Source organism: Hylaeus volcanicus, chromosome 1 (assembly GCF_026283585.1).
Source record: "Hylaeus volcanicus isolate JK05 chromosome 1, UHH_iyHylVolc1.0_haploid, whole genome shotgun sequence".
Lineage (NCBI taxonomy): Eukaryota > Metazoa > Arthropoda > Insecta > Hymenoptera > Colletidae > Hylaeus > Hylaeus volcanicus.
In genome coordinates, this window is record NC_071976.1 from 36,157,079 (window position 1) to 36,180,794 (window position 23,716).

At 41.8% G+C, this 23,716-nt stretch overlaps 3 protein-coding genes and 1 long non-coding RNA gene across 8 annotated transcripts; 2 read left to right on the forward strand and 2 right to left on the reverse strand.

Annotated features, from left to right (window-relative positions):
* Window positions 1–179: 179 nt before the first annotated feature.
* LOC128882776 (eukaryotic translation initiation factor 2D-like) lies at window positions 180–7,852 on the reverse strand. The gene is made up of 9 exons (XM_054134506.1): window positions 7,694–7,852; window positions 7,127–7,514; window positions 6,777–7,061; window positions 6,367–6,705; window positions 6,148–6,293; window positions 5,897–5,977; window positions 5,623–5,827; window positions 5,375–5,543; window positions 180–5,305 (listed from the first exon to the last, which is right to left on the reverse strand). The coding sequence occupies exons 1-9, from the start codon at window positions 7,747–7,749 to the stop codon at window positions 5,229–5,231; spliced, it is 1,746 nt and encodes a 581-aa protein (XP_053990481.1). The 5' UTR covers window positions 7,750–7,852; the 3' UTR covers window positions 180–5,228.
* Window positions 7,853–8,310: 458 nt separating this feature from the next.
* On the forward strand, window positions 8,311–14,144 carry LOC128882848 (haloacid dehalogenase-like hydrolase domain-containing 5). Its single transcript, XM_054134627.1, has 3 exons — window positions 8,311–8,849; window positions 9,572–10,389; window positions 10,480–14,144. Exons 1-3 carry the CDS (start codon window positions 8,793–8,795, stop codon window positions 10,790–10,792), a joined length of 1,188 nt encoding a protein of 395 aa, XP_053990602.1. The 5' UTR covers window positions 8,311–8,792; the 3' UTR covers window positions 10,793–14,144.
* Window positions 14,145–15,094: 950 nt separating this feature from the next.
* LOC128882794 (uncharacterized) lies at window positions 15,095–23,683 on the reverse strand. Of its 5 annotated transcripts, none has more exons than XM_054134566.1 (4): window positions 23,549–23,656; window positions 20,673–20,927; window positions 17,634–18,514; window positions 15,095–16,989 (listed from the first exon to the last, which is right to left on the reverse strand). In XM_054134566.1, the coding sequence occupies exons 3-4, from the start codon at window positions 18,508–18,510 to the stop codon at window positions 16,433–16,435; spliced, it is 1,434 nt and encodes a 477-aa protein (XP_053990541.1). In that variant the 5' UTR covers window positions 18,511–18,514; window positions 20,673–20,927; window positions 23,549–23,656; the 3' UTR covers window positions 15,095–16,432. The 5 variants fall into 5 exon arrangements, with proteins under 5 accessions (XP_053990541.1, XP_053990536.1, XP_053990527.1 ...); XM_054134561.1 differs by having other exon boundaries at window positions 20,673–21,062; window positions 23,549–23,646; XM_054134552.1 differs by lacking the exon at window positions 23,549–23,656 and adding an exon at window positions 21,683–21,822.
* Window positions 16,618–17,620, forward strand: LOC128882971 (uncharacterized). The gene is made up of 3 exons (XR_008458645.1): window positions 16,618–16,753; window positions 16,849–17,039; window positions 17,194–17,620. It is a non-coding gene; the product is annotated as an uncharacterized LOC128882971 (long non-coding RNA).
* Window positions 23,684–23,716: the final 33 nt, after the last annotated feature.

The following is a 23,716-nucleotide window of genomic DNA, read 5'->3' on the forward strand; positions in this document are numbered from 1 at the left end:
GAACCGATTCACTTCGGCGAGAAACTCTTGTACCAATCCCGTAACGATGGAAAAAAAAAATAAGAACAAAGAAGAAGGGAACGGAGCAGTATTCGAGATCGCGCCGTTGCGATCGAGATCGAACGGGTCGTGTCGGCCGATTCTCGCCAAAGTTTTCGATGCTTCCAGTAATACTCGGGTGACCGATTCCACGGATAACCGTCGAATATCGAAGAACGTTCACCGGCGAACGATCATTCTGTGTGTATAATAACGTACCATCGGACGTAACCGCACGGAAGAACTGCACAAATCATAAGTGATAATAATAACGACGTATATAATATAATATGTATAGCGATACGATTGTCGCGCCCAGAGAGAGAGAGACTATCGAGAATTTCGAGTGAAAAAAAATTCCCACGATTCGCTGGAAGCGTGGCCTCGGTGAACGCGAGAATCGTGATAGGTCGGGTAAATTAAGAACGGGACGTACGATCTAAAAGAAAATAAAAAAGTAAACATGTGTAGCGATTATTTATTATTAAACGACAAAGTTTAGGGTGGGGGAGGAGGAGCAGGGGTCGAGGGAAAAAAAATAACAATGGGTAGACAAAGTAAGACTGACTCGTGGCGGGGAAGCCAGAACGACTCCGAGCGTTCTTTTTACGCCGTCGGAACGATACGTATCGCGGGGAGAAAAAGGGAACCGTTTCTGGATCGTGAGAAAGGGTTAGGGAGCGATAGGGAAGTTTGAATATACGTAACTCAACGTAATCGAAGTACAACGTAATTAAATTACGTAGTCGAAGCGCGACTCGATTAGCACGATCGTGTACGGTGCTACGAGTAAGTAGAATGCGACGGTCCGGCCAGACACGAGTTTCCACGGGAAGGCCTTTCGTTCTCCTCGCGATGCCCCGACGGTGACAGAACTCGCGTCGACGAGTAGACTAATTTCCAAAATGCAGAAACCCTCGAAAGGACAACATTCTTTCTTTGGTAAAATCGGGGGAAAGAAACCCCCGGGAGAACTAACACGAAGAAGAGTCTCTTTACGCGGAGGCTGTCTTCGCGGTTTTGCCTGCGTCTGATCATGCACGGGCCATACCACTGCTGCCGTGCGCAGGCCTAAAGCGTCCCGCAGCTCACGTCACGTCAGACCAGTCTGCGGGATCCTTATGGTTCACGCGTCGACCAAGAAAATTTGAAACAACCGAGCTTTTCTTCCTCTTTCTATTTATCTCGTTAGTATCGAAAGAGTCACTCGATTATCGACGACACGGTGTAACCGCGTTCGTTGCGATCATTGATCAAGGGCGAAGACGAAAACCAGAAACCAAAGAGGAAGTTCATTTCTTTTCGAGCTTTTGTGAACGATAGCCGAGGGAAACAATTCTCTTTTTTTTCACCGTAACGTTAGACCTTTAGCTAGAGCACCTCTGGTCATCAAGCCCCTGACGAAATTGTTCAACGAGGAGCTAATTTCGCGGGGAGCCATCGCCGCGAAGGATACCGTGTAATCACTGTTATCGTCGATCCATCGCCCGTCGGCGCGTCACGGCAACGTTCGTCGACGCGTCGATCCAGCGATCGATCGATCCTGTGGGAAACGTCGCGCCAGCAGATTACTTAACCTCTTAAAGAGTAGAATCTCAAACGACTAGCGCTCCCCGGAATGGAGTCGAAATGCTAATTTCTTTCTCGAGTAGTTTCGCGTATGTTATACTTTCTTCGGGTACCCTCATTCGGGGCACGGGTTTTGTTTACGTCTTAGGCGCGCAACGCGGATTAAATCTAAACCTATATACGTGTATCTCTATTTAATTATCGTCATTTATCCGTATTACTGTCTACTTATCGCATGAATTATTAATTACTTACGCGTATTATTTATGCAAGTACAGATAGGGGATCCATTGAAGTATTATGTGGAAGTTAGATATATCTATATACACATTATATTACATTATATTATTACATTACATTATCTTATCTTATATTATATTATATTATATTATATTATATTACATTATATTGTATTACATTATATTACATTACGAACGCATGTATTTCTCACGTGAAATTTTCGAGCATCCCGTAAACACCGCGACGGCTATTGTTGTGCAACAACAATTAAATATATATATATATATATATACACATATATATACCATATATGGGCGTGCTTTTTAAGAGGTTAATCGGGATACCGATTTAATATGTAGTTCAGAGCAAGAAGCTTCCTCTACATGCACACACGTAGACACATGTCCATCTACACGTTCATACATACATCCACACGCATACATACGCGAATTCCGTCTTGTTAGTTCCAAGGAAAACCTCGAAATACATCGATATCGTAACAACCCGTGGAACGGTAATCGCTACGTTTGGAAATTTCTCACATCCCCACATTCCACGTTCGTTTCGAAATTGTGACATCGTATTATAATTATAGTATCGTACAACGTGCTCCATACTCGAGGTTCGACTCGAACTGAAAAGAGATCAATCGAACAAAACGAGCTAACGGAAGGGAACACAATCTTCTCGTTGCTATTACACGCATAAAACAACATAGGAACGTTTCGTTCACGTTGATTTCGCGGAAGCATTCCTCGTCGTTGCCCGAAAAATGTTTCGCGAACGTTAGGAAATAATCGTCCGTCGAAACGCGTGTTCGCGATTTCGATGCAACGAATCGAGGATGCGTCGCGAATCTTGCCGATGACTCTTTCTGCGCCCACGCACCCGGGTGCGACACATATACACATACGCAGCACGCGCATACAAATTAAGACATACTCTCGCGCGTTTTAGCCTCGACAAAGAAAGAAAAAAAACAAATAAGAAACGATGGAGAAACGCACGACATAACAAAAAGAGACTCTGATCGACGTCGGCGTCGGGTCTCACAGTCACGCGCAACAAGTTACAAACATGCATACACGAGGGGTAGAAAGGGGTGACCATTCACGCACACAGAGGCACACACGTAATGATAATTTTAAAAAAACCAAAACGAAAAATTTGAAACTACAAGAACAACAACAACAACAACAACAGCAACAACATTCTCGAGAACACGTGCGCGCCATCACAATTGTTGATATAAATTGCGATCCATGATTATTACTATTTACGATATAATTATTATCTTGCATTGTCTAGTCATACGTTATTATTGTATAACTAACGATATTAATTATTAATTAACCTGTACTACCTAGTCGCATTATGTGTTGCATAAAAGAAAGATAAAGAAACAAAAAAAAAAAATTATGAAAATTCCGAAGGCGAAAAAAAAAAGATAAGTAATAAATTAACCGGAAGTAGGAGAGAATGAGCCGAGTGCACGAGAGGAGAGCGAGTAGATTCGTGGGAGCGAGAGTAAAACGAATGAGAGAATGAATCGAGAGGTTGACCGGTATACGAGTGCAAAAGACGAGGTGACGTTGCGGAATTGGGCGATATGACGGTAAACGAAACACATTTCGGCGATCAAATCTTTTTTTTTTTTTTTTTTTTTTCTTTGCGAAGAACGACGACACATGACGACGAATAAATACGTTCGGCGACGATCGCGGGCGACGCTTTTACGGTCGTGTATGAAACAACCGGATGATGGACAGGCAACAACGGTAGGCGCGAATATATGTTCCCGAAAGTGAGGGGAAAAAAAAATGAAAAAAAGAAAAAAGAAGAAAATGAAAACAGAGATGAAAAGATACGATTTAGAATATAGCGAGAGATGGAGAGAGTGAGATAGAGGCGCTCCGATGCAGCCGTGGCGCGCTTGTCTGTCGAGATATAACGATCGTGTGGCGATAATACGGCGAATTCTTTATTTTAAGGGTGCGGGGGAGGAGCAATGGGGGTACGGAGGGGGGGAGGGGAGGGGTCAGATGAAACTGAGGGTGCTTTCGTAGACGCGCGTGTCCGACTGTGTTCGTCGTCGCGATTCGTCGACGAAAACGACATAAGGACTGTTGAACGAGATGTCGATGTTTTCAGAAAAACAGACGCTAAAGAATATATTAAAAAAAAAAAAAAAAAAAAAAAAATGAAAAAAAAAAAGAAATTTAATTATAATATAATGAAGCAATTCCGCGAATTCGCGAACGCGCCCCGTGGCGCGGGCGTCGTCGGATCCGCGGATTGTCGAGTCATATCCGCCCACAGATTACGTCGAGCCAAACGAGGAGATTGGTGTTTGTCAGACATGCTCGAGATATCGGGGGAAACGAGTACCTCAACCTTTCGCGTCGGAACGGTTCAGGTACCCTTTGTGCGCGTCGTTTTCTTCGTTCGACGAATCGCGCGATGGGTAGATATCAAAGTCGAGCGATCACGACTGCAGGGGCAGCCTGTTTAGTTAAGGAACAGAAAGCGAAGATAATAACGACGACGATGATGATGATGATGATGATGATGATGATGATGATGAAAATGATGACGATGATTAAAAAAAGAAAAAAAAAAGTAATAACTGCGACGACACGCAAGTGCGGGTCGCGCGTACTCGCATTGATTTGCGACGCGACGCGCACGTGCGTGTCCGTAACAGAGAAAAAGAACAAAACGAGTATTAAATATATGCGGGGGCCGTGGAGAGGAGGGAACCTTCCTTTACTCAAGTGAAATCTCGACGGATCGTTCGTCGATCTTCGACATTTTCCCCATCGTCAGGCAAACGAAAGAAGAACAAAAAAAAAAACAAAAAACAAAGAACGAACAGAGGAATATACATTCAATATCTGTAATACCTCGTGTACCCTCGGTTTCGAAATTGTAGCGAGCGCATTCCTGTCAGATGAAACAAACAAACGAAAAACAAAAAAGTCTCGAGATATCTTGACATGCGTTGTCTCTCCTTCCTGTGAAATTGTACCCTCCTCCCTTCCCTCCCTCCCTCCCTCCCACCCGAGGAGAGCTCGCGGGCCCTATATTGCAATATTTGTACTTTTCCATGTTGAAACCTCGATATACAATAAATTATATTAACAAACTTTGATCGTCGAATCTCTTCCGAGCTGAGCGTTTCTACCCATTTACGCTCGTACCACCTTTCGCCGAATTTAAATCTAACCGAAAAGTAAACCTAGGTCCTCGACGGAGCCCGGCGCAGTTTGGGGAAACGGTAAAGGAGAAGCCACGAGTAAATAACAATTATTTATTTCACTGAGAGTCCATTTATTCGTGAGTCAAAATACAAGCGCGAGACGTGCTCGAGGCGTGCTGCTTTATTTTTTCTGAGATCCTTGCTTCTTTGGAGCAAATTCTAAGCCTCTTATGTAAGTCTTTTTAATTTGGTATTTTTCTGGAAAAAAAGATACTCGTTTAGGTCAAATATACATACATTTGTGTGGCATAGGAATTCATTGCTTACCGGTAAGTAATTTATACACGTATAAGATCTGGTTTCCTTGAACGAGAACGCTAGGGGTTTTCTTTCCAGGTTCGTCGGTAATCGTTGCACTCGCGCCGATAATTTGGCACTCCTTACTGAACTCCTTGGAATTTATACCGAAGGTTTCCAAGTTATTCACTAGCGTTACCTTTGGTGTCGAATTTATCAAATTATATATTATTCGTACATTTTTTTTTAAATTCAAGTTTCGGAATCGATCATCGTACCTTCTTGCCTCCGGATCGAACAGTAACCCTCATATCGATGGGTTCCAGTTTGCCCGTGTGCAATAATTTATTCCCCGCTAACGTAACTTCGTGCATATGCGTCATGCGTCCTATAAATTTATTTATTCCGTCCTCCATCGTAATAGTCTCCTGATCCGCTTTGGTCTTCATAATACCTGCGAGTTGCGGATTTAATTTCAACATCCTAGAAAACAAATAAGGTTAAACGATTACGCGAGAATACGGATCCGAACGTCTACAAAGCATGGCGTACTTTCCGTCTTGTAGATTCTCCGCTTTCACGTATTCAGTAAAACATTTTCTGATCTCAGCTCTTTTCATTACGTCCCCTTTTCTGCAATCATCGTATGGGAGTAAAATGTACATAATACGTATCATATAATAGAGCATAATGGTATATGATGTAACAGTTGTAGACTTCTGCTCTGCACAGAAAATCATTCTCTCTGCAATGATTGTATCGCGGTAAAAAGATGTCACCCGAGCGTGGTATCGCATACTCACTCGTATCTGAATTTCGATAACACTGGCACAACGTCTGCAGTCACTCTGTAACACTCTGAGACAACTGCAGTGTTCGAAACAACCGGTTCCGACGGCGGTGCTGGTTCTTCTAAAATAACCAACTCTTTTAGAAGAGGGTGATCGAACTGTAACAAAGAATCTATTAATATTTCTATCTAGAGTAACGCGTTCCTGTTAGATAAAAACTACGAGTATTACCTTAATCGATAGCAAACTTTCGACGCCTTTCGTAACAGAAGTGTTGATAACACCCTTTTCTTTCATTTCCGCTAAGAATACGGATAACTTTTTATAACGAGACCTTTTTATGTCTATATTTCTATCGGGTGGACAAGCCGCTAACAAGTGATTTTTAGAAAAATTTGATACCAGCATTGGTAAATCGCTAGACTTCACAGACTTTTTACACGCTTTTAAAAAGCAATATTCTAACAAATTATCCATTTCTTGTACAGGATCTACGACTATTTCTGGCTGTTCCGCGACTACACTTTCCATCCCTTCGGTCTCGTCTATTCTAGTTACATCCGTATTTTCCTGTGGAGAATATTAATACCAGTATAAAGGTAACTGTTTTACGAATCTGTATAAATTATATTGTAAATTACCTCGCAAGGACATTCTGTTTCTAGGGTGCTATTATCACAAATTTCTAAATCGTTCATGGCATCTGCAACTGGCTTATCAATGTTTTCATTGACTTGCTCTGTACTTTCTAATTTATCATTATTCGATTCCATATCTAATGGTCCTAAATTCGGTCTGACAGGTGGTTTTCCCAGTTGACAAAGCATATCGCCTATTACATGTAAAATTTCTACACATTTCCCATGACCTCCAGACATATACATATCTTCGCTAGAACGTGCAGTGAGACCAACAGCAACAGCTGCCTATTTAAAGAAAAGGGTATACTTATATCTTTGTATACCAAATTACATAAACAACGGATGCATACCTTATTATCTTCTGTATCTATCGAAACAGGAGTACCTTTTGGTAATTTGCCAAAGGAATATAATGTAACAGGTTCTTTGACAACTACTCCAGGCAACATCAAATCGGCACCACTTGCTAATTTGGATACAACTGGAAGACGTGTTGTAAAAACTCTTAACAAGTTTGGATGATGCCATAAGGTATATATGGTTGGCAATAACGCAGAATGCAAAGAGTCAAGTTGGAAAAACACAGGTATTTTGGCAGCACAGTACACTTTGCCCAACTGCCCTCCATAAGTTATGATTTTCATGACACTTATTGCCTCCTTTTTGGGAACTAACTGTTGCGTTTCTTCGTCTGTTAGCATTGGGTACGCCGCTAAAATTTCTTGGCATAATTTCTTCCTAATGAACACCAACAAAAGAATACAAGATACATTCGTGTACTCTTCGTTCGTTTAACGAATAATCTCGAATATTTATTCGCGCTTTGAATACACATTTGGAAAAGCCGCGAAGAGGACAATCTGACATGTAAAACAATATTTTCCATGACGTTTTACGCGAGACTAGATCGTACCAACCTTTCCGTTCCTTTCAGTTGATTATTTGACTTAACTTTAAACGGTTTGATAAACATCTTAGCTTCACGAATAATCGAAACAAACTTATTCGTCGTAAAACAAATCCTCAACGAAAAGTCCAGCTGCAGTGTCTGCTTTGCGATTAGTTTCTATTCTTGACGCTAGATGACGAATTATTTTAGTCGTAGTGGCGCCATCGGTGGGAAAATGGCCAAGTTTGTAGTGAAGCTAGTTTCAACTATTTCTATAAGATAACGCCACCGATATACTTTAAACAATTATTACTTAATTTTCATAAATTAATACTATTTGCTTCGTAACACTACAATATAATATTTCAATATATAGTTTAAACATTTATCTCAATATTTATTTAATGCGGCATTAAGTACCGACTGGTTCTAGACGAAGCGCCATCCAGCAGTAACAGTGGCAAGTATTTTCGCTACAAACTTGAGCGTTTTCCCACCGATGGCGCCACTGATACTAAAATTCGCTCAATGAGCGGCTCAATGAGCATGGCATTTCTGAGTGCACTCGACGTATATCAGTACCCCTCGATGTGCTTTAAATTTTTAAGTTCAAAGACGAACGTTTGATTACTTTTCCCTCGCGCGGCATTTATCCGCGTTAGATAAACCTAATGCGAAAAATACATTTAAACACTGCCAACCTTACAGTTGGTAGCTGAAGGACAAAGTCGAATTAATTCCAGTCGAACATCGTTCAAATGCGAATTTATTCGCACGTAGACGACGGTTGGTCGTTTCTCTTGGGGATTTTAGGGACTTTGGGGGTTTCGTGTATAATTACGGTACTGGTTGTTAAAAGGCCTTCAAGTCCAAACAAAAGCAATTTGTTTAGATATAGCACGTACGATATGCGACAGCAATGCATGTAGTGATATCATATGACGTATACTGTGTCCTCTTACGGCACGTGGGAAAAATACGATCGAGTGTACTGTGCGATCTGTAGGTCACTATAACCTCAAAGCGTAACATTATGCATAATCAATCAGTGAGAAGTAGCCTTTGAACGTAGGGTATATTTTTAAGATAAAGTTACTGAATCCTCGTACGCTTCTGTAACTGCCATAATGGCAATTATGAAGATATTATTACGACCGGACATCGCAAGGTTCGCGAGTGTCAGAGTGAGTTATATTATGTGCCATCATTGTTATGCTCGATTCTGGTTTATGGACTTTAAGGTGGATCCGTCATGCATGTCTTCTTTTGTTTATGACACTAATCAGTTGACCTACTTTCGTCGAATTGGTACGGGCTTGTCAACAAATTTATAGGAATTAAAGGGATTAATATTCGTATCTAATCGTTAGATATTTTTAGATCTCCATTGTCATTCCGTGTTACTAAAAAATACAATTTTTTGCCAACTTTCTCGTCGTAGATCGACGAGATTTCCTCCAAGAGAGAATTCATTCAAGATTCGAAATGGCAGTCAGTCATTTGTTAATGAATCATCGATCAATTTGGCGCGTAAATTTTTTCTTCGAAATATCGAACACGTATTTTACACATATTTTTCTAACGCAAAATTAATTACGAAATTGAAGAAGACGAATGATGCAAAGTTTATGTGATATTTGTTCAAGTGCTGGTATAAAAATATACCGCATAGCATAGTCAACATAGCAATGATATTTTTATATCCTGCTTCAAGGTCCCTGTGGCTGTTTCAATGTCGTGCTCCAAAAATATGAAGTAACTGCATAACTCCAAAAACTGATAAACAAACTTTTAACATATATACATACTTGTAATAATAAATATTTGAAAATATTTTAATAACAAAATAAAATTAATTGTTAATTCAATTTTCCGAGTTATACACTAACAATTTCATTATTTTCAGCATCTAAGCTCCAAGCCAAAATTTGGTTTGCTCTTTGACATTGATGGAGTAATAGTGCGTGGCAAGAAAGTATTGCCACCGGTACCTGAGTCTTTCAAACGCCTTCAAGGAAAAGATGGCAAATTTCGAGTACCAACTGTGTTTGTTACCAACAGTGGAAATGCTTTACGCAGTCAGAAGGCTGCAGATTTGTCCAAATGGATAGGATTCGAAATAAAGGAATCTCAGGTTGTGATGGCTCATTCACCATTGAGATTGTTCCAACAATTTACCAACAAACAAGTGCTAATATCCGGGCAAGGTCCGATTAGAGAAATTGCTCAGGAACTGGGTTTCCAGAAAACTGTAGTTATAGAAGATTTAGTAAAAAACTACCCATCCCTGGACTATGTAAATATGAAAAAGCGAAATCCGCAATGCGGACCGATAGATCCGAATTTTCCGAAGATCGAGGGTATCGTACTATTTAGCGAACCAATTTCTTGGGAAACACCGTTGCAATTGATGGTAGATTTACTGATGACTAACGGGGTGCCAGCTGGTTTGTCCAACGATATTCCTTATCCTCACATTCCAGTCTTGGCATGTAATATGGATTTACTATGGGTGTCGGAAGCACCGATCCCTAGATACGGCCACGGTGCTTTCTTAGTCTGTCTAGAATCTCTATATAAGAAAATTACAGGAAAAGACTTGACGTATACCGCTTTAATCGGAAAACCTAGTCAAATCACCTACTATCACGCGAATCATGTGCTCCGTGAGCATGCTAAAAGTATTGGAATAGATCATAACGTCGATACGATATACGCTATCGGGTAATTAATCTTACGAACATAATGAAAAACGAAGTTTTAAATGCAGCAAAGAAAGCAAAACGAACGCTAACATTTCTGTATATCTTTCAGGGATAACATCAACACAGACATTTTTGGTGCAAATTTGTATGACAAGTATTTGTCGTATTGCTCAAAAGACGAAGCATTGAAGCCTCAAAAACTGCAGAAATTGCTTGGCAGAGATATAGAGCCGCCTAGCGCGAAAGCTTGTATCAGTATTTTAGTCGAAACTGGAGTCCATCGACGAGATTCGGATTTTATAGCGGAACACTGTCCTAGAGATTTCTTGCCAATCGAAGATGGTCTATGCAAGCCTGCATTCGTGGTAAAAGACGTCGGCGAAGCTATCAATCTCGCGTTTAAGGAAGAAAAATTCGACTGAACCGATATACACAGAATGTACTTTTAGCCTTGGAGTGTTCACATTCTAATATCGATTAAGAAACAAAAACAAAAAAATGATAGGAAATTAGATGTTCGCTGATACAAGTATTGCGCTAATTTTTCTTAATCGAAAAGAAACAATTTACACAGGCACGATATTTATTTCGCTTCGTTTTAAATCATTTTTGACACTTTTATCAGCTCTTTTACTAAACGAAGTTATGTCCATTATAACGTCGCGCGTCGCACCAATTAATTAAACATAAGCGAATCGATGATACTCCGAACAGTGCAGGAATCACATACACCGGAGACATAACATAAAATTAAAATGGTCTTTCATATATTCAGATTTTTATGTATATTTGAAGTTTCTATAATTTATATTATGATCATTGTATTTAGAAAAATATCCAGAGATGATGTGTACATATGTGAACACACACACGCAAACATATAGGCATATACATATTTATGTCTATATGTGTATATATATATATATATGTGTGTGTGTATAGATAATATTTAATTCGATTTTTCCTGCGTTATAGCTAATTATATTATTGAATTTGAACAACTCATTCGAAATATGCGCATAAATGATTTCATTACATTTCAATGGTAACCGTAACTTGTATCCGCGATGTGCTAGATACCGATTCTTTTCATAAAACGTCCTAATTGTACAGAAACCTAATTCATGCACATTTCGTAGATCAGCTAAGAAGGAGATAGCTTTAAAAAAGAAAAAAAGTGTTTTTGTTATTCAGTTGATGTAAACTGTAATTATGTTGCGATACACTCGGCACTCTGTTAGCGCTTTATGTAAAATTCATCGTTTAGTATTTACCACTGGATGCCGCTTTGTATACTAAATCTCTAGTCCCACGGAATAGTTTCGCCGCTACTAGCGATCACACGATTACTCGTCAGTCTGAAAAGGGTCGGCTGCAGAAGCTTTCTTTGTGCCAATAATCATATAAAAAGAATTCGAAGGACAGAAAGAAATAATCTCGCGAGAAAGTAATTTAATTACAAACTGTTCTCGCGATGCATCGAGAGCTATAATAAACATTGAACGCGCACATTGTACTCGGTAGAGCCAGGCGTCACGGTTAAGCACGCCATAGCCATAAATGTACACAGAAAATTATGAAAACTTCCACCGAGACGAAGACTGACTATCCGAGTAATAATCAAATCATTACTTGTTCCAACTTTAGCGACTTAGTGCCATTGTTTGAGGCTTCCAGGTACAAGTTGCGTCCTAGAAAAGTGATTCGACGATTTGCCACCCTCGTGATCTTTGTGGTTATCATATATTAAGAAGATATTAAAAATCTGCAACGTGTCGTGGATCGTTGGCCATCGGCCACAAACTCTTAACCGATCAAATTCATCGGGCTCGTAGCTGCTCGTAGGCACGGAGTTATCGAGTGTTCGTGCGCATCGGCAAATGTACGCACAGATTTGTTTAAGCATCCTAGTTCCTTATTGAGCGTTACGTTCCATTCTAGTAATTAAAGTAGAAAAAAAACAAACAGTAAATGCTACGTTTATTCAGCGCCGGATTAAGACTTTGTAGACTTCTGGGTTACAGGTACTGGGAGCATATACAGTATAGCGTTTCTTTTTTAATCGAATCATTTATTTATACTTTTCAGCGTTAAAGTCTGGAGACCTTCCATTTGGCGAACGACCACTGTATTCGTTAAATCCAATGTCTTAATTCGGCTCTGCGTCGATTCCAACATTGCGTTCTAACTTAGAACTTCTAAGTAAAGCTCGATTCGAATGAACGTTTGCTTACAGATAAGATGTAGCGTGATGGTGCAGGATGTAGAGATGGCCTCGAACGACAAATTGAGCCCGATACGACGTTGGCAAATTCCGAAATCAATTTCCTTAAAGGCAGCTTTTACCGGGAACCGTGTCAAAGAGTTACTCGACCGTAATTGAACGTCATTGGTAAGGGAACCGTTTCTCGAATCAGAATCACGGCACTAGCGTAACATTGTAAAGAAAAGCGCCCCTGAGAAACTAGCGATGCCGTAGATAGCAAAGGGCAATTATACGCAGTTACTTATATATACATAAAGTGTTGCAAAATTGAAAGCAATACGTAATGTTATATACATATACATACACGCTCACACACACATACATACACATATATATGTATATTATTTTGTTTTTTAGCTACGAGAGATTATTTTGTAGGAGTTTTATTCGTAGAGCACCTGTGACTTTTATGGAGCAAAATTAGAATCTATTTTAGTAAATCGCACCGTTCGTTCATTCGATACTTCGTCCCTTCACCTACGTCCTCTATGAAAGCCACAGGACACGACAAAGGCGTTGTTCATTTTCATATTTTATTACTTCCTTTGGCAAATTCGTTTTCCAAATTCTGATTAGCCCAGTCTGCTTAAACGGAGCACGAAATATTAGGTTGTCCCAAAAGTTTCTTTCGTTTTATTAATAATTAATATATACACAATATTTTATGTTTTATGTTACATTACTGAATTGTGTACGATTCATTTTGATTCATTACTGTTACAGCATCAATGTCTAAGAAATTAGATTGTCTATTTATATAAACACCGTCACAGAAAATAATTGAATGGAACTCACGAAAGAAACTTTTGGGACAATCTAGTAATTTCCTGTATTCGCCGCTCCTGAAAACAAGCATCGATCGCTAACTTTTAACTAGACTAAGAGGAATAAATTTAAAAGGAAAGTGGAGCATCGTTTTACGAACTGTGATTTATTCTTTTTTTTTGTATTTTTTTTTTTTTTTCATTAAATGAACTGACGTCGAGTTTAACACGTCTTCGACACCGGGAGTCTTTTATTGCGTTCTTGAAATCCTGAAAGTATTTCCAATTTCTCGACTTCCCTTGCCTATTTCAAATGTATCTCGACAAGTTGTATTTGCAGAGCATAAAAGCAACGAAATACACTATATATTTTTCGTTAATGTAGCTGCGATGTTATTGCAACTGACAACGGATGATGTATGTAGAACGCGATTCGTAGTGGAAAGCACGGTCGAAAGTGTTTATTTACGTTGAACGGTTTATCGCGCTTTCTTCGTTCCTGTTCCAGCGTGAAATCCGCCAGCGGAAAAAAAAATACGCGATTAACAGACGTTACATTAGAGTTTTTAATGGCCCACGAGAGGTTCAGTTGATACTAATAATTGCCCCTTGTTACGGTGGAACGTATGCGCAACGTCTGGGTCTCATGACCCGCGAATTAAGCCGTCAATCGTTCGATTAAATAATTCAATTATAATCGGTTCGTCGACGTACGCGAGGAATAAATTTATTATTTCAAGTCGAGACGATGGGTTCGTTGCTTCATGTTTAATCAGTTGCAATTATTTATATTTGGAATAGTGATTTAATCTGTACTTTTCTATGTTTGTATCTTTAGAGCGCAAAGTGTTTTCTGTCACCATACGGATACATATGTGACAGAAAGTAGTCGATGATTAACGAAGCGTAATCAGAGATGCTCGATTACCGATGAAAGGGGAATCTGACAAGGAATCCTTCCCGTGTCTGGAGTGCAAGTTGTTTCCGAGGAAACCGGTTTCTCCACGGGATGAACAAGACTCGACCTCGTTTTTAATCTCCTATTTAAATCAATATTTCGATAGAGGAATTATTTGAAACTTAGAAAGTATCTGTCGCTATCGAGCAAAAAGGGCCGGTATCTCGTTCGGTGTTAACCATCGCGCTTAATTCACGACTGTTCATTAATGACCAGGTTATCGTGATTGACCTTATCGTCGCCATTGATGATCAACATCGCGTACCCGAATTACCTCAGCGCGCCAAGGGAATTCGGTTTCTATAATCGCACCCGAAGATCTAGAGAAAAATAAACGCGTTGCACGACACGCATAATGGTAGCGGTATACCGAACAGGTTTTCGAATCGTTAATCAAACCTTCAACCGGTTATCCATTTCTGTGTCATGATGCACGCCTCGTAGTGCAGCGAATCGCGGATGTCGTTTCTAATTTGGAATTCAGCGCTCGTCCTAATCGCACGAAATCTAGGCCGAAGATCGCTGTTCGCTGGAGAATCTCATTCTTCTCGTGCACCACGAAAAATGGCCTGTACGATAAAATTTAGTTATCGTTCCACGCCTGATCGTCATCGCCAGAAAGAAGAGTCACGTAAAGCCGGCGAATGACTTGCAACAGAACATTGTAACGTAACGCGAGCATTCGCTTAGTTTGGCGGACTAACGAGCGACGAACCGAGCCGTTTTTGGGCCGTACTCCACTGGTCTGTCGGTTTTTCGACGAACCTCTTTGATCGTCTACTTTTCACTGAACCGAGTAGGAAGCATCGAGAGAGAATTCAGCCGACAGTTCGAAGCGAGCATTCGTGATTCCAAAAAGGACCTTGTAATGTAACGTTGCTGTCGAACCATAAAATTCCATTTCCAAACCATTTCCACGTAAACTTATCGGCAGGTGTAGGTAATTCCCTCAGGGGCTGTAGGTACGTTTGATTGTAGCTACAGTACGGGTTTAGCAATCCCGAGGTACCCGAGCTATAGGTGTACTATAACCCAACAAATTATTGACATTCCTGTTAGGGATGTCAGGACCCTCATAAATGAATGAAATGAAACGGAGTCATCCTACGCCAAATCGATCGCTTGTTTTGGTCGATGTCTCGGATTTTCTTCCAAATGAGATATACATATTGTAGTTTGCGTGAAATTAAGGGCAGTTTAAGTCATTATTTTGCTCGTTTCGAAACCGTTTGAGAAATACAACCCTTAAAAGAACCCAAATAGAACCCTTCAAATATTGCGATTTTTGCCCATTATTGTGAAAAATGTGTCGCAATATTTGAGCTTGTATTTCTCAAACGGTTTCGAAACGAGCAAAATAATGACTTAAACTGCCCCTAATTTCACGTAAACTACAATATGTATATCTCATTTGGAAGAAAATCCGAGACATCGACCAAAACAAGCGATCGATTTGGCGTGGAATGACCCAATGAAGTGTAGGTAATGAGAACAGAGAATGCTGCAGGAAACGATTGCTTTATTTCACTAAATCCTACAGATTTGTGCCCCTTCGAAAACTGACGGACCGATAGAGGTTCCGGAGAAGAGCTCCTGGTACGGAGAAAGTATCCCTTGATTACCAATTTTTGATGCACGCCTAACTGAAGAAGAAATGACAGACGGAAGTCGGACCGTTGCTACCAGTCCAGTTCGCCATCTACTACGGGTACAAAAGTAAAAGTTGCATAAAGGAAAGTCGAGTCGTGTTGCATTGATATCGTCCATAATTAAACCCGCATTCCATGGAACCGTTCACCCACGAGCACGTGGACGTGAACAGGGTCGTAGGTAATTGACCCGCGACGATTCGTTTCTCACGTTAACTCTCTCCGGCGAGTCGCTTCGTACCGTTATTACTATTATTATTATATTACACGCATTATATACAAGACTCCCCGTAAACTCTTGAACGTTTGTCCAAGATTCACTTCGACATTAACAACCCCCTACCTGAAACGTCGTAGCGACTTGCACCGAGAACGATACAAGTGCCTGCTCCGACCTGCTATTCAATAAATTATTAAGTTAAGCGTTAATTAAATTTCCAGCACTCGTCCGCGTTCGCGTCCCTCTTCCTTCTCTTCTTCTCGTAGCACTCTATAGCTCTCTGCAGCTGTTCCAGGTACTCCTGAATCGTCTCCTCTCGCGAGAACTCCCCGGAGTCCGATCTAGCGAGCGATCTCTTCTGCACGAGCGCCGTGAGCATCAGGGTGACCACCGGCAGCGTCATCCCCAGAAGAAACGTCGGCGTCATCATGTTCTTCAGGCCATGCTTCTTGAAGCCACGGTACAGCTCTCCCCAGATCCCGTCGCCGCCTTCGTCTTCGTGATACTTACCCATCTTTCCGTACAGGTGAGGCTTCACCTTGCCCGTTTTCGCTATGTAGTTGTAGTAGTACGGGTCGTAGGACTGAGCATACAGCTGGGAGTAATAAACGTCTTTCGCAGGTGGCGGATGGTCAGCTTCAGGGAACCAGGCGCTGGCGTCCTCGTACGGCACTGGAGGGTTGCTGAGGACCGGAGGACCGCGACCGAAACCCGGTGGTTTCGTGTAGATCACCTCCACGGGAGCCTTCGGCTTGAAAGGACCTGGAAGGACGTTAAGGAGACCAAAGATGAGACAATAAGTACTGTCGCTGGTAGGGATCTTGCGAGGTCGTAAAGTCCACGGATTTTTCCAAACTGGAATAACCAATAACTTTGGACGATAATTGGTTAACCAAGTTCCTACCTACTAAGTATTTTCAATAAGTATAGTCCTTTTAAAAATTGCTGATCCAATCATGCTTTCAGAATTCAATTGGCTCTTTGGATCATCTTAAGAAGTTCAGCGCAACGTGGTACCAAGAGAATCCCCCTAATTAGTTGGCATCGCTCCAAGATTCTAATCGAGTTACCTCTCCACGAGTGACGCAACTTTTAATCACTACTCATAACTCCGTCGTTAACGAGCACGGTTCGTTAACCCTTCGAAGCCTGATTTTCCAAATTAAATTTAAGAAGATATCAAATAATTGTTATAGCTGACGTTTATTTTCTTTAACTTTTGTTCTAAAGAACATTACGCAACGGTAACATACATGCAGCCAAATATTACGTCATCTCATAAGTTCGTGCTGCAAACCGAGTCAATATTTAATAAATAATCTGCAGAAAATTGATTGAAACTTAGGGGATTTAAGGGTTAAGAATCCTTGTGTAAACAGGGAGGCACATTCCGAGCATCGTCTCACCTGGAACAGGCCCATTGTAGAATCCCCCCCTGGACTGAGCGTAGGGGAGCGGTCTCCCACGTATTCTTCTCACGCGATGATGCCATCCGGCAGGATAAAAGAGATCGTTTCTGCTCTGTATCCCAGGCTGCGCGTAAGACGTAAACGCCTGCTGCGCCAGCGGTGTACCCACGGTGTTGGGCACAGGTGAGCGTGGATCTTGCGTATTCGCATTGTAAACCTGTTCGTTGAATTGCTGTCTGTGATTAACAGGGAAAGTTTGCAGCATTTCTCGTTGTTGCATAAGCTGCGCGGTGAGATGTTGATTGACCGGCGACGACAAGGTCAACGATTGTTGGCCCGTCAGGGATGCAGGCTGTTGCTGGCCCGTACTCGAGGTGGCTTGATCGCCAACGCTTTGTGGCGATTCTTTGATCTGGAGGTAATCGTCCAACGATTGCCGGGACTCCTCTGGCGTTTTCGAGTTCAGAAACGTGCTCAACGCCAGCTCGGATGGATCGATAGAGTTCGTTCCGTGAACGTAGGGACTCGTGGTCAAGTGTCGACCCGTTTGAACGGCATCTGGTTTAACGGCGAAGGAACTATGGCGTTCTACACCTTCCTCGTCGATGGACAGATCGTTCACGGGTTTACTTTTCGTCTCGACATTCCAAGACGCACTTGTCTCGGCCTCGAACCCCGGATGGAAATTCTGGGAACGTTCCGCGACACCATTCGTCGCGTTCGCTGCGGTCCCCTCCCGCCTCGCGGTTCTTCGAGAGAGCTGCGACTCCTCGGCGGTGTACTCGGTGTTCTCCGTCAGAGGATTACCGTCAAAGTTCAATTGAGCGTTTGCTACGCCTACCGCGAGAACCAGGAGGACCGTTGACGCGTTCATGTTCCTGGAATCATTGATCAAAAATATTCTTGTAATTAATACAGTCCGTAACGCAAGAGCGTGGACACAGACACAGACACGGGCGCAGATACAGACAACGATACCAAACACCGGAGCCGCTTGTGTACGATTGGGAATGATTTATTTTGTTCGTCGTAAGTCACAGAAGGCTACCAACTGAGAAAAATCCGACACGGGATTTCACGCAAAACGAGAATGGACGTCGCTAATTGGGAATTTCAGTTTATCTTCGTAATTAGAACGACTCTCGAGCAAGAGGAGCCGGTTGGTAGCATTTTCTCGCGTCGTTCCACTTACATACATCGTCACCGGTTAGGACACCAACGATAAGTAATATTTAAGTACGTGAGATGAAGGTGTAATTCCATTAAAAAAATAATAATACAGCACGGCGCAGGTGCATCGTTACACTTGTAGAAAAGAGGGAATCGTAGGAGGTTACGTCCTCCCAAGGTCGCACTGCAACTCTTTCTTTCAGCGAGGGAATCGGCGAAGGAGGAAAATTAAGGTGACCTTGGAGAATCAAATTAAACCCTCGAGAATTAAAGCAGCACAAAATATATACGGTTTGTACCGCGCTAATTAAAATCTCGAAGGAGCCATTGTAGGAGGTACGTGATCAAAATTGCCGAATATCGACCACTTTCGAAGGGCCATTAGAAGTTACGAGGAATAAAAGAAAGTTCCTCCGAACTCGATGAGCAATAAATAGTGTCGTGCATTCATGAACCGAGTGGCGTAGGTTAAAGACCCGCGTAACACTTTCTTCGGTCAAGGTAAACGCAGTTACGCTACACGGAAACGCCTTCGGCGATCGCTTCACAGCGAAGACGTTGCTTCCTGGACGTGCAATCCTTTTCTTCTCGTAATCTCGCGGAATATCTAACGACTCGAGCCTCTGGATCATTTTCGAAACGCTCGGGAATATACTGATTTCAATCTATGAATGCGATGCTTTACAAATTCGTAAGAATATAAACAAATACAGACTCCTCTATTACGCATTGCTTGAACATCGGTCAGTTTCGTTTGAGACATTGTACGGAACAGAGCTCGCGAGATGACGTCGTTCGAAATCCGTTGTTATACTTGAATATAGAAAGAGCGAGTATAATCGAGCGGAAAACGCGAAACGACGAATCATCGAGGAGAAATGTATGGGAAGCGTTCGCTCCGAAACGCAGGAAAAAGTCGTCCGGAGAGAGTGGCTCCGTTTAAAACTCAGACCACGTGCACGGTGCTCTTCGATGATAGTTCAGGGTCACCGATGGAACATTCTTTTAATTTTTGCCCGCAGAAGCGACATGGAAATCTCGACCATCGGCATTAATACATATCTCGTTTCGCTAATTTGCCAAAAAATGAAAGCCACAACCGAGAATCCTAATCGTTGGGACGATCTTGAATCGGTGACTCGAACGCTCGTCAACGTCCATCCCCGTTCCGGATACGAAAACTTATCCGTTCTCGGTAAAAGTTTCACGAATAGCTCGTCGAACCGCCGCGTCGGGACTTTCTAAAAAACCGTTAATCCATTACGGATTCAACGATCGGCCGAAATTCGAAAAACCCCTTCCGTTCGCCGATCGACCGAACCTAGGCGAAATTTTATCGCGAATGAAACGACGGTTTACCTGTATCCATGCTTCATTGTACACCCCCGCTCAGAAGTATGTGGATACGACCTCAACTCGAGGATAGCGATCTTTATTCGTGAGACGATCTCCCTGAGATCGCTCATAGGAACGAGGCGTTAAAAGAGGCAAAGACTCTTCGGAGTAATTACCGAACACCGTCCGTGGATCGTTGCCCCGTTTAATGATAGACCAATCGGTCGAGGAAAAACTGAAATCGACCTAGACCGTAAATCGAATTGTCGTCGCCTACTTAATCGCCGATCGAGTCCTCTACAGGGTATCCTTCGAATGGTATTTAATGTTTTAAAAACAATTTACTGGCTCGAATGGCAGTGCGGAGTTACCAAGCATGAATATCACTAGCGATAATTCCAGTAACTCGAGAAAGAAAATTACTTTTACTAGCGCCGTTAAGAATCACGATTCAAGTTTGACACGTCGTGTTAATTACGAATCCATTTTCAATCGCAGGTCAGTTTCGAAGAAGAGTTCAGCTTTACTCACTCCGGCTCGATCTTCGGCGAGTTTTCGCAGCACCGTGTCCACCACCACGATCGTTCAACTTCCCACGTTTTAATCGCTGTTCAACATTCGCTGGTTGACCGATTTGCTCGATGCGAACGAACGATACGCAAGCGAAGACCGTCCATCGGTCCGACTGGAACCAGGAATACTGAAGATCCACGGATGATGGGAAAGGCGTTCGCTTTGGCTGCTCCCTTCCTCTGGATCGTCGAGCCGGTTTCCGTGGCGTGCTACCTGTACGAAATCGCTTGGCTAACGTCAACGTTCTTCGTTCGACGGTCTCGGGGGACCGATGGCGACACCTTCTTCTCGAATCGTTCCTTAAACAGACCTGGATCGTCCCAAAGCAGCAGTGGATCGCGATGTTCCCTTCGGAAATGGGCAACATTTTATTCGACCAACGTAAACAAGCAACGCGATCCATTCGTAATGTTCACTCTACCTAAGCTTTTATACATCGAGTCACAATTTCCGCTGTAGATAACAATTTCTATTGGGTTGTCCGGAAAGTTCATGCCTATTTTTCAGAAAAATTCAAAGGCATATTTGAATTTTCATGTATATTTATTGAATTATATATGTACCATTTTGTTCCACAATCTTTTCACCTGTTAAGGAATGTACACATATTATTTGTTTTCAGCCATTCCGATATATTCAGACCTGTACCGCCTACTAAAAATCGGCATGGACTTTCCAGACAGCCCAATAATTTGCCTGCTATACGTGATAATCAACGATGATGATTATAAAATTGATCAAGATTTATTGTAATAGTAATGTATTTGAATTGTAAGTCAACACACCGGAAGTAATTTATGAGTAAAGCTAATACGTTCATTGTATAATGTTCCATTTTAAAGAAGTCATCGAGGATCAATGGAGAAGCAGAAATGCAAAGCTGAATGAACCTTTCCAGGCAATCGTAGAATTCTTACGATACGACAAAGAGAGACGACGATACTGTTAATCGGTTATGACCCGATTACCTTGATGCAACAAGCACAAGAAGATAGCCAGTGTTTCACGCCGTTTCAAAGACAGTCACCGTACGTGCATTTATCACTCGATGTATTCTAATCCAATCTGACCCTTTTTATTAATCACAATTTTCATTTTTAGGTGGAATACCAAAATGTTCGTAAAATCACGAGGCCAACGCGAACGTCTTACGCGTTCATTCGCCAGAGAAAGCTTAATAATCAATCTCTAGCTCGATTCCGTCCTGTAAATCACTTTTTCCGCGGTCGTTCGACCGTGAATGAGTCACTCGAGCAACACGAATAACTATACACCGTGGAAGATGGAATAACAAGGAGCAAGAGGTTCTCTCGCGCCGATGGAAATTAACCTTTCCACTTCTAGATCGATGGCTAATAGAAAAACGTGCTGAGTCTATCTCATAATTCTCGATCGTCTATAGAATAAGACGGCTCTGGTTCCTAGTATTTCTTTCAACACGTTCATTGTCAATCACGCGATATCGCGTGATAGATATTTAGTGTACATAAATCCTATGTACATAATAATAAAAGTATATAAATAATATATTAACTTATTTCGAGGACAATAAGTAAATCATTGCTTGCATTAAGGCATAAACGAAGGTGAGCAGAAATAAAAAAAATTTTGCCCACCACGCGAAATTCCAATTTTCAGTTTGACAATGAACGTGTGAACTAGAAACCTAACTGACGTATAGTAACTATAATATTATCTTTCGCGTCTACGGTATCATTATAATTATTACACGTAATTCATTTCATCGCCCTGTCGTCCGATAAGAAGGCTTCGTCTTCGCGTTGCCGCGCGGCAGGAAGTTTCTCTTTTCAAGTGTCCACCAAGCTTCGAAGAGTAGCGTCGATTTAAACAGATAGGTACATATGTGGGTCAACGCGTTTAGTTCCGACACCGATCTTCCATAGATCGGGCATAACGTAACCGCGATACGATGGTCATCGCGCGATTTCCGTTGGAGTAACAAGAGTGAATCGAACGGTAGTTTAAACATTTTGTTTGCGTTGCCTTTCCAAAGAGCCGTAGCTCGCAGCGATGACATTGTTAGCGATTCGTTTCACCTGCGACACGAATTTAATTATTTGTTATTCGCCGAGGTTATTTATAAGCTTTACTTAGGCTAACGACACGAACAGCGCGGTAAAGAAAGGATCGGAAAATAGTAGATCAGACGGCAGTGACGGCATGAATTGTTCATAGAAGACCAGACACATTTTTTATTCGTAGAGACACGTTCGAGATACCCCATCTTGGTTCCTCAATTTCCATGAACAACGTGCACGACTGTAATACGGTATCGAATTATGCCGACCGTCCCGTATAAACGTAACTTCGCCTTCGTTTGCGATATCAGATATGGGCCGGAAAGCTTGACTCGTAATTCAGCCTGGAAACGCTGTAAACAAGAAAATGGAAAAAATAGAGTTTCGCTATGGTAATTACGATCGTGTTCCCGTTGGCTAAGTTCGCGATTGAATTTTCGTTCATTCTTTGATACGATATACTCGAGCTAGACGATATACAGTTGTTTGGCCTCTTGCAGGAAGTTCTCGCGTTGACTCGAGGACATTACCAAGTTGTAACGTATGTAGATCTGTAACCCAAGATGATGTAAACATCGAGATACGCCTGGCATAAGCACCAGCACGGTTCTGTGCCGCGAGGATTCTACCGATTCACCATGAAACTTTCATTTCCTCTAATCGTAAGGATGCTGCTTTCATGTAACGCTTCGTTTGCAACTTCGTACAGTCGAATAGGACTATTTACTTTGTTTCTTTTTTAGTACTGTGGCAAGAAACTCCAAGGACTCGCGTAACGAAAGCAAAATTTCATACCCGATAAGATTTCACTGGCTGGTCCTGGTGATCAAAGGTCTCCAATTCGAGTCGCGGAGGATTGGAAACGATGACGCGATGGAAGAAGACAATAGGAGGGGTTACTGCGCTTCTCCTCGTCCTCCCGATGGCATCGGCCATAGTCGTGCAACCGAACCGCCGCAGCGA

Bases quoted from the DNA above. Each gene is read 5' to 3' on its own strand.
- LOC128882776 (XM_054134506.1), bottom strand. From the start codon at position 7,749: ATGTTTATCAAACCGTTTAAAGTTAAGTCAAATAATCAACTGAAAGGA. The intron at 6,706-6,776 runs GTAATTTACAAT...TATTCTCCACAG, and splicing joins AAACAGAATGTCCTTGCGAG to GAAAATACGGATGTAACTAG. The intron at 5,306-5,374 runs GTAAGCAATGAA...CTTTTTTTCCAG, and splicing joins CGTGTATAAATTACTTACCG to AAAAATACCAAATTAAAAAG.
- LOC128882848 (XM_054134627.1), top strand. From the start codon at position 8,793: ATGGCAATTATGAAGATATTATTACGACCGGACATCGCAAGGTTCGCG. The intron at 8,850-9,571 runs GTGAGTTATATT...CATTATTTTCAG, and splicing joins CAAGGTTCGCGAGTGTCAGA to CATCTAAGCTCCAAGCCAAA. The intron at 10,390-10,479 runs GTAATTAATCTT...TATATCTTTCAG, and splicing joins GATACGATATACGCTATCGG to GGATAACATCAACACAGACA.
- LOC128882794 (XM_054134547.1), bottom strand. From the start codon at position 20,272: ATGAGCGATCTCAGGGAGATCGTCTCACGAATAAAGATCGCTATCCTC. The intron at 18,515-20,165 runs GTAAACCGTCGT...CAATGATTCCAG, and splicing joins ACAATGAAGCATGGATACAG to GAACATGAACGCGTCAACGG. The intron at 16,990-17,633 runs GTGAGACGATGC...ACGTCCTTCCAG, and splicing joins CTACAATGGGCCTGTTCCAG to GTCCTTTCAAGCCGAAGGCT.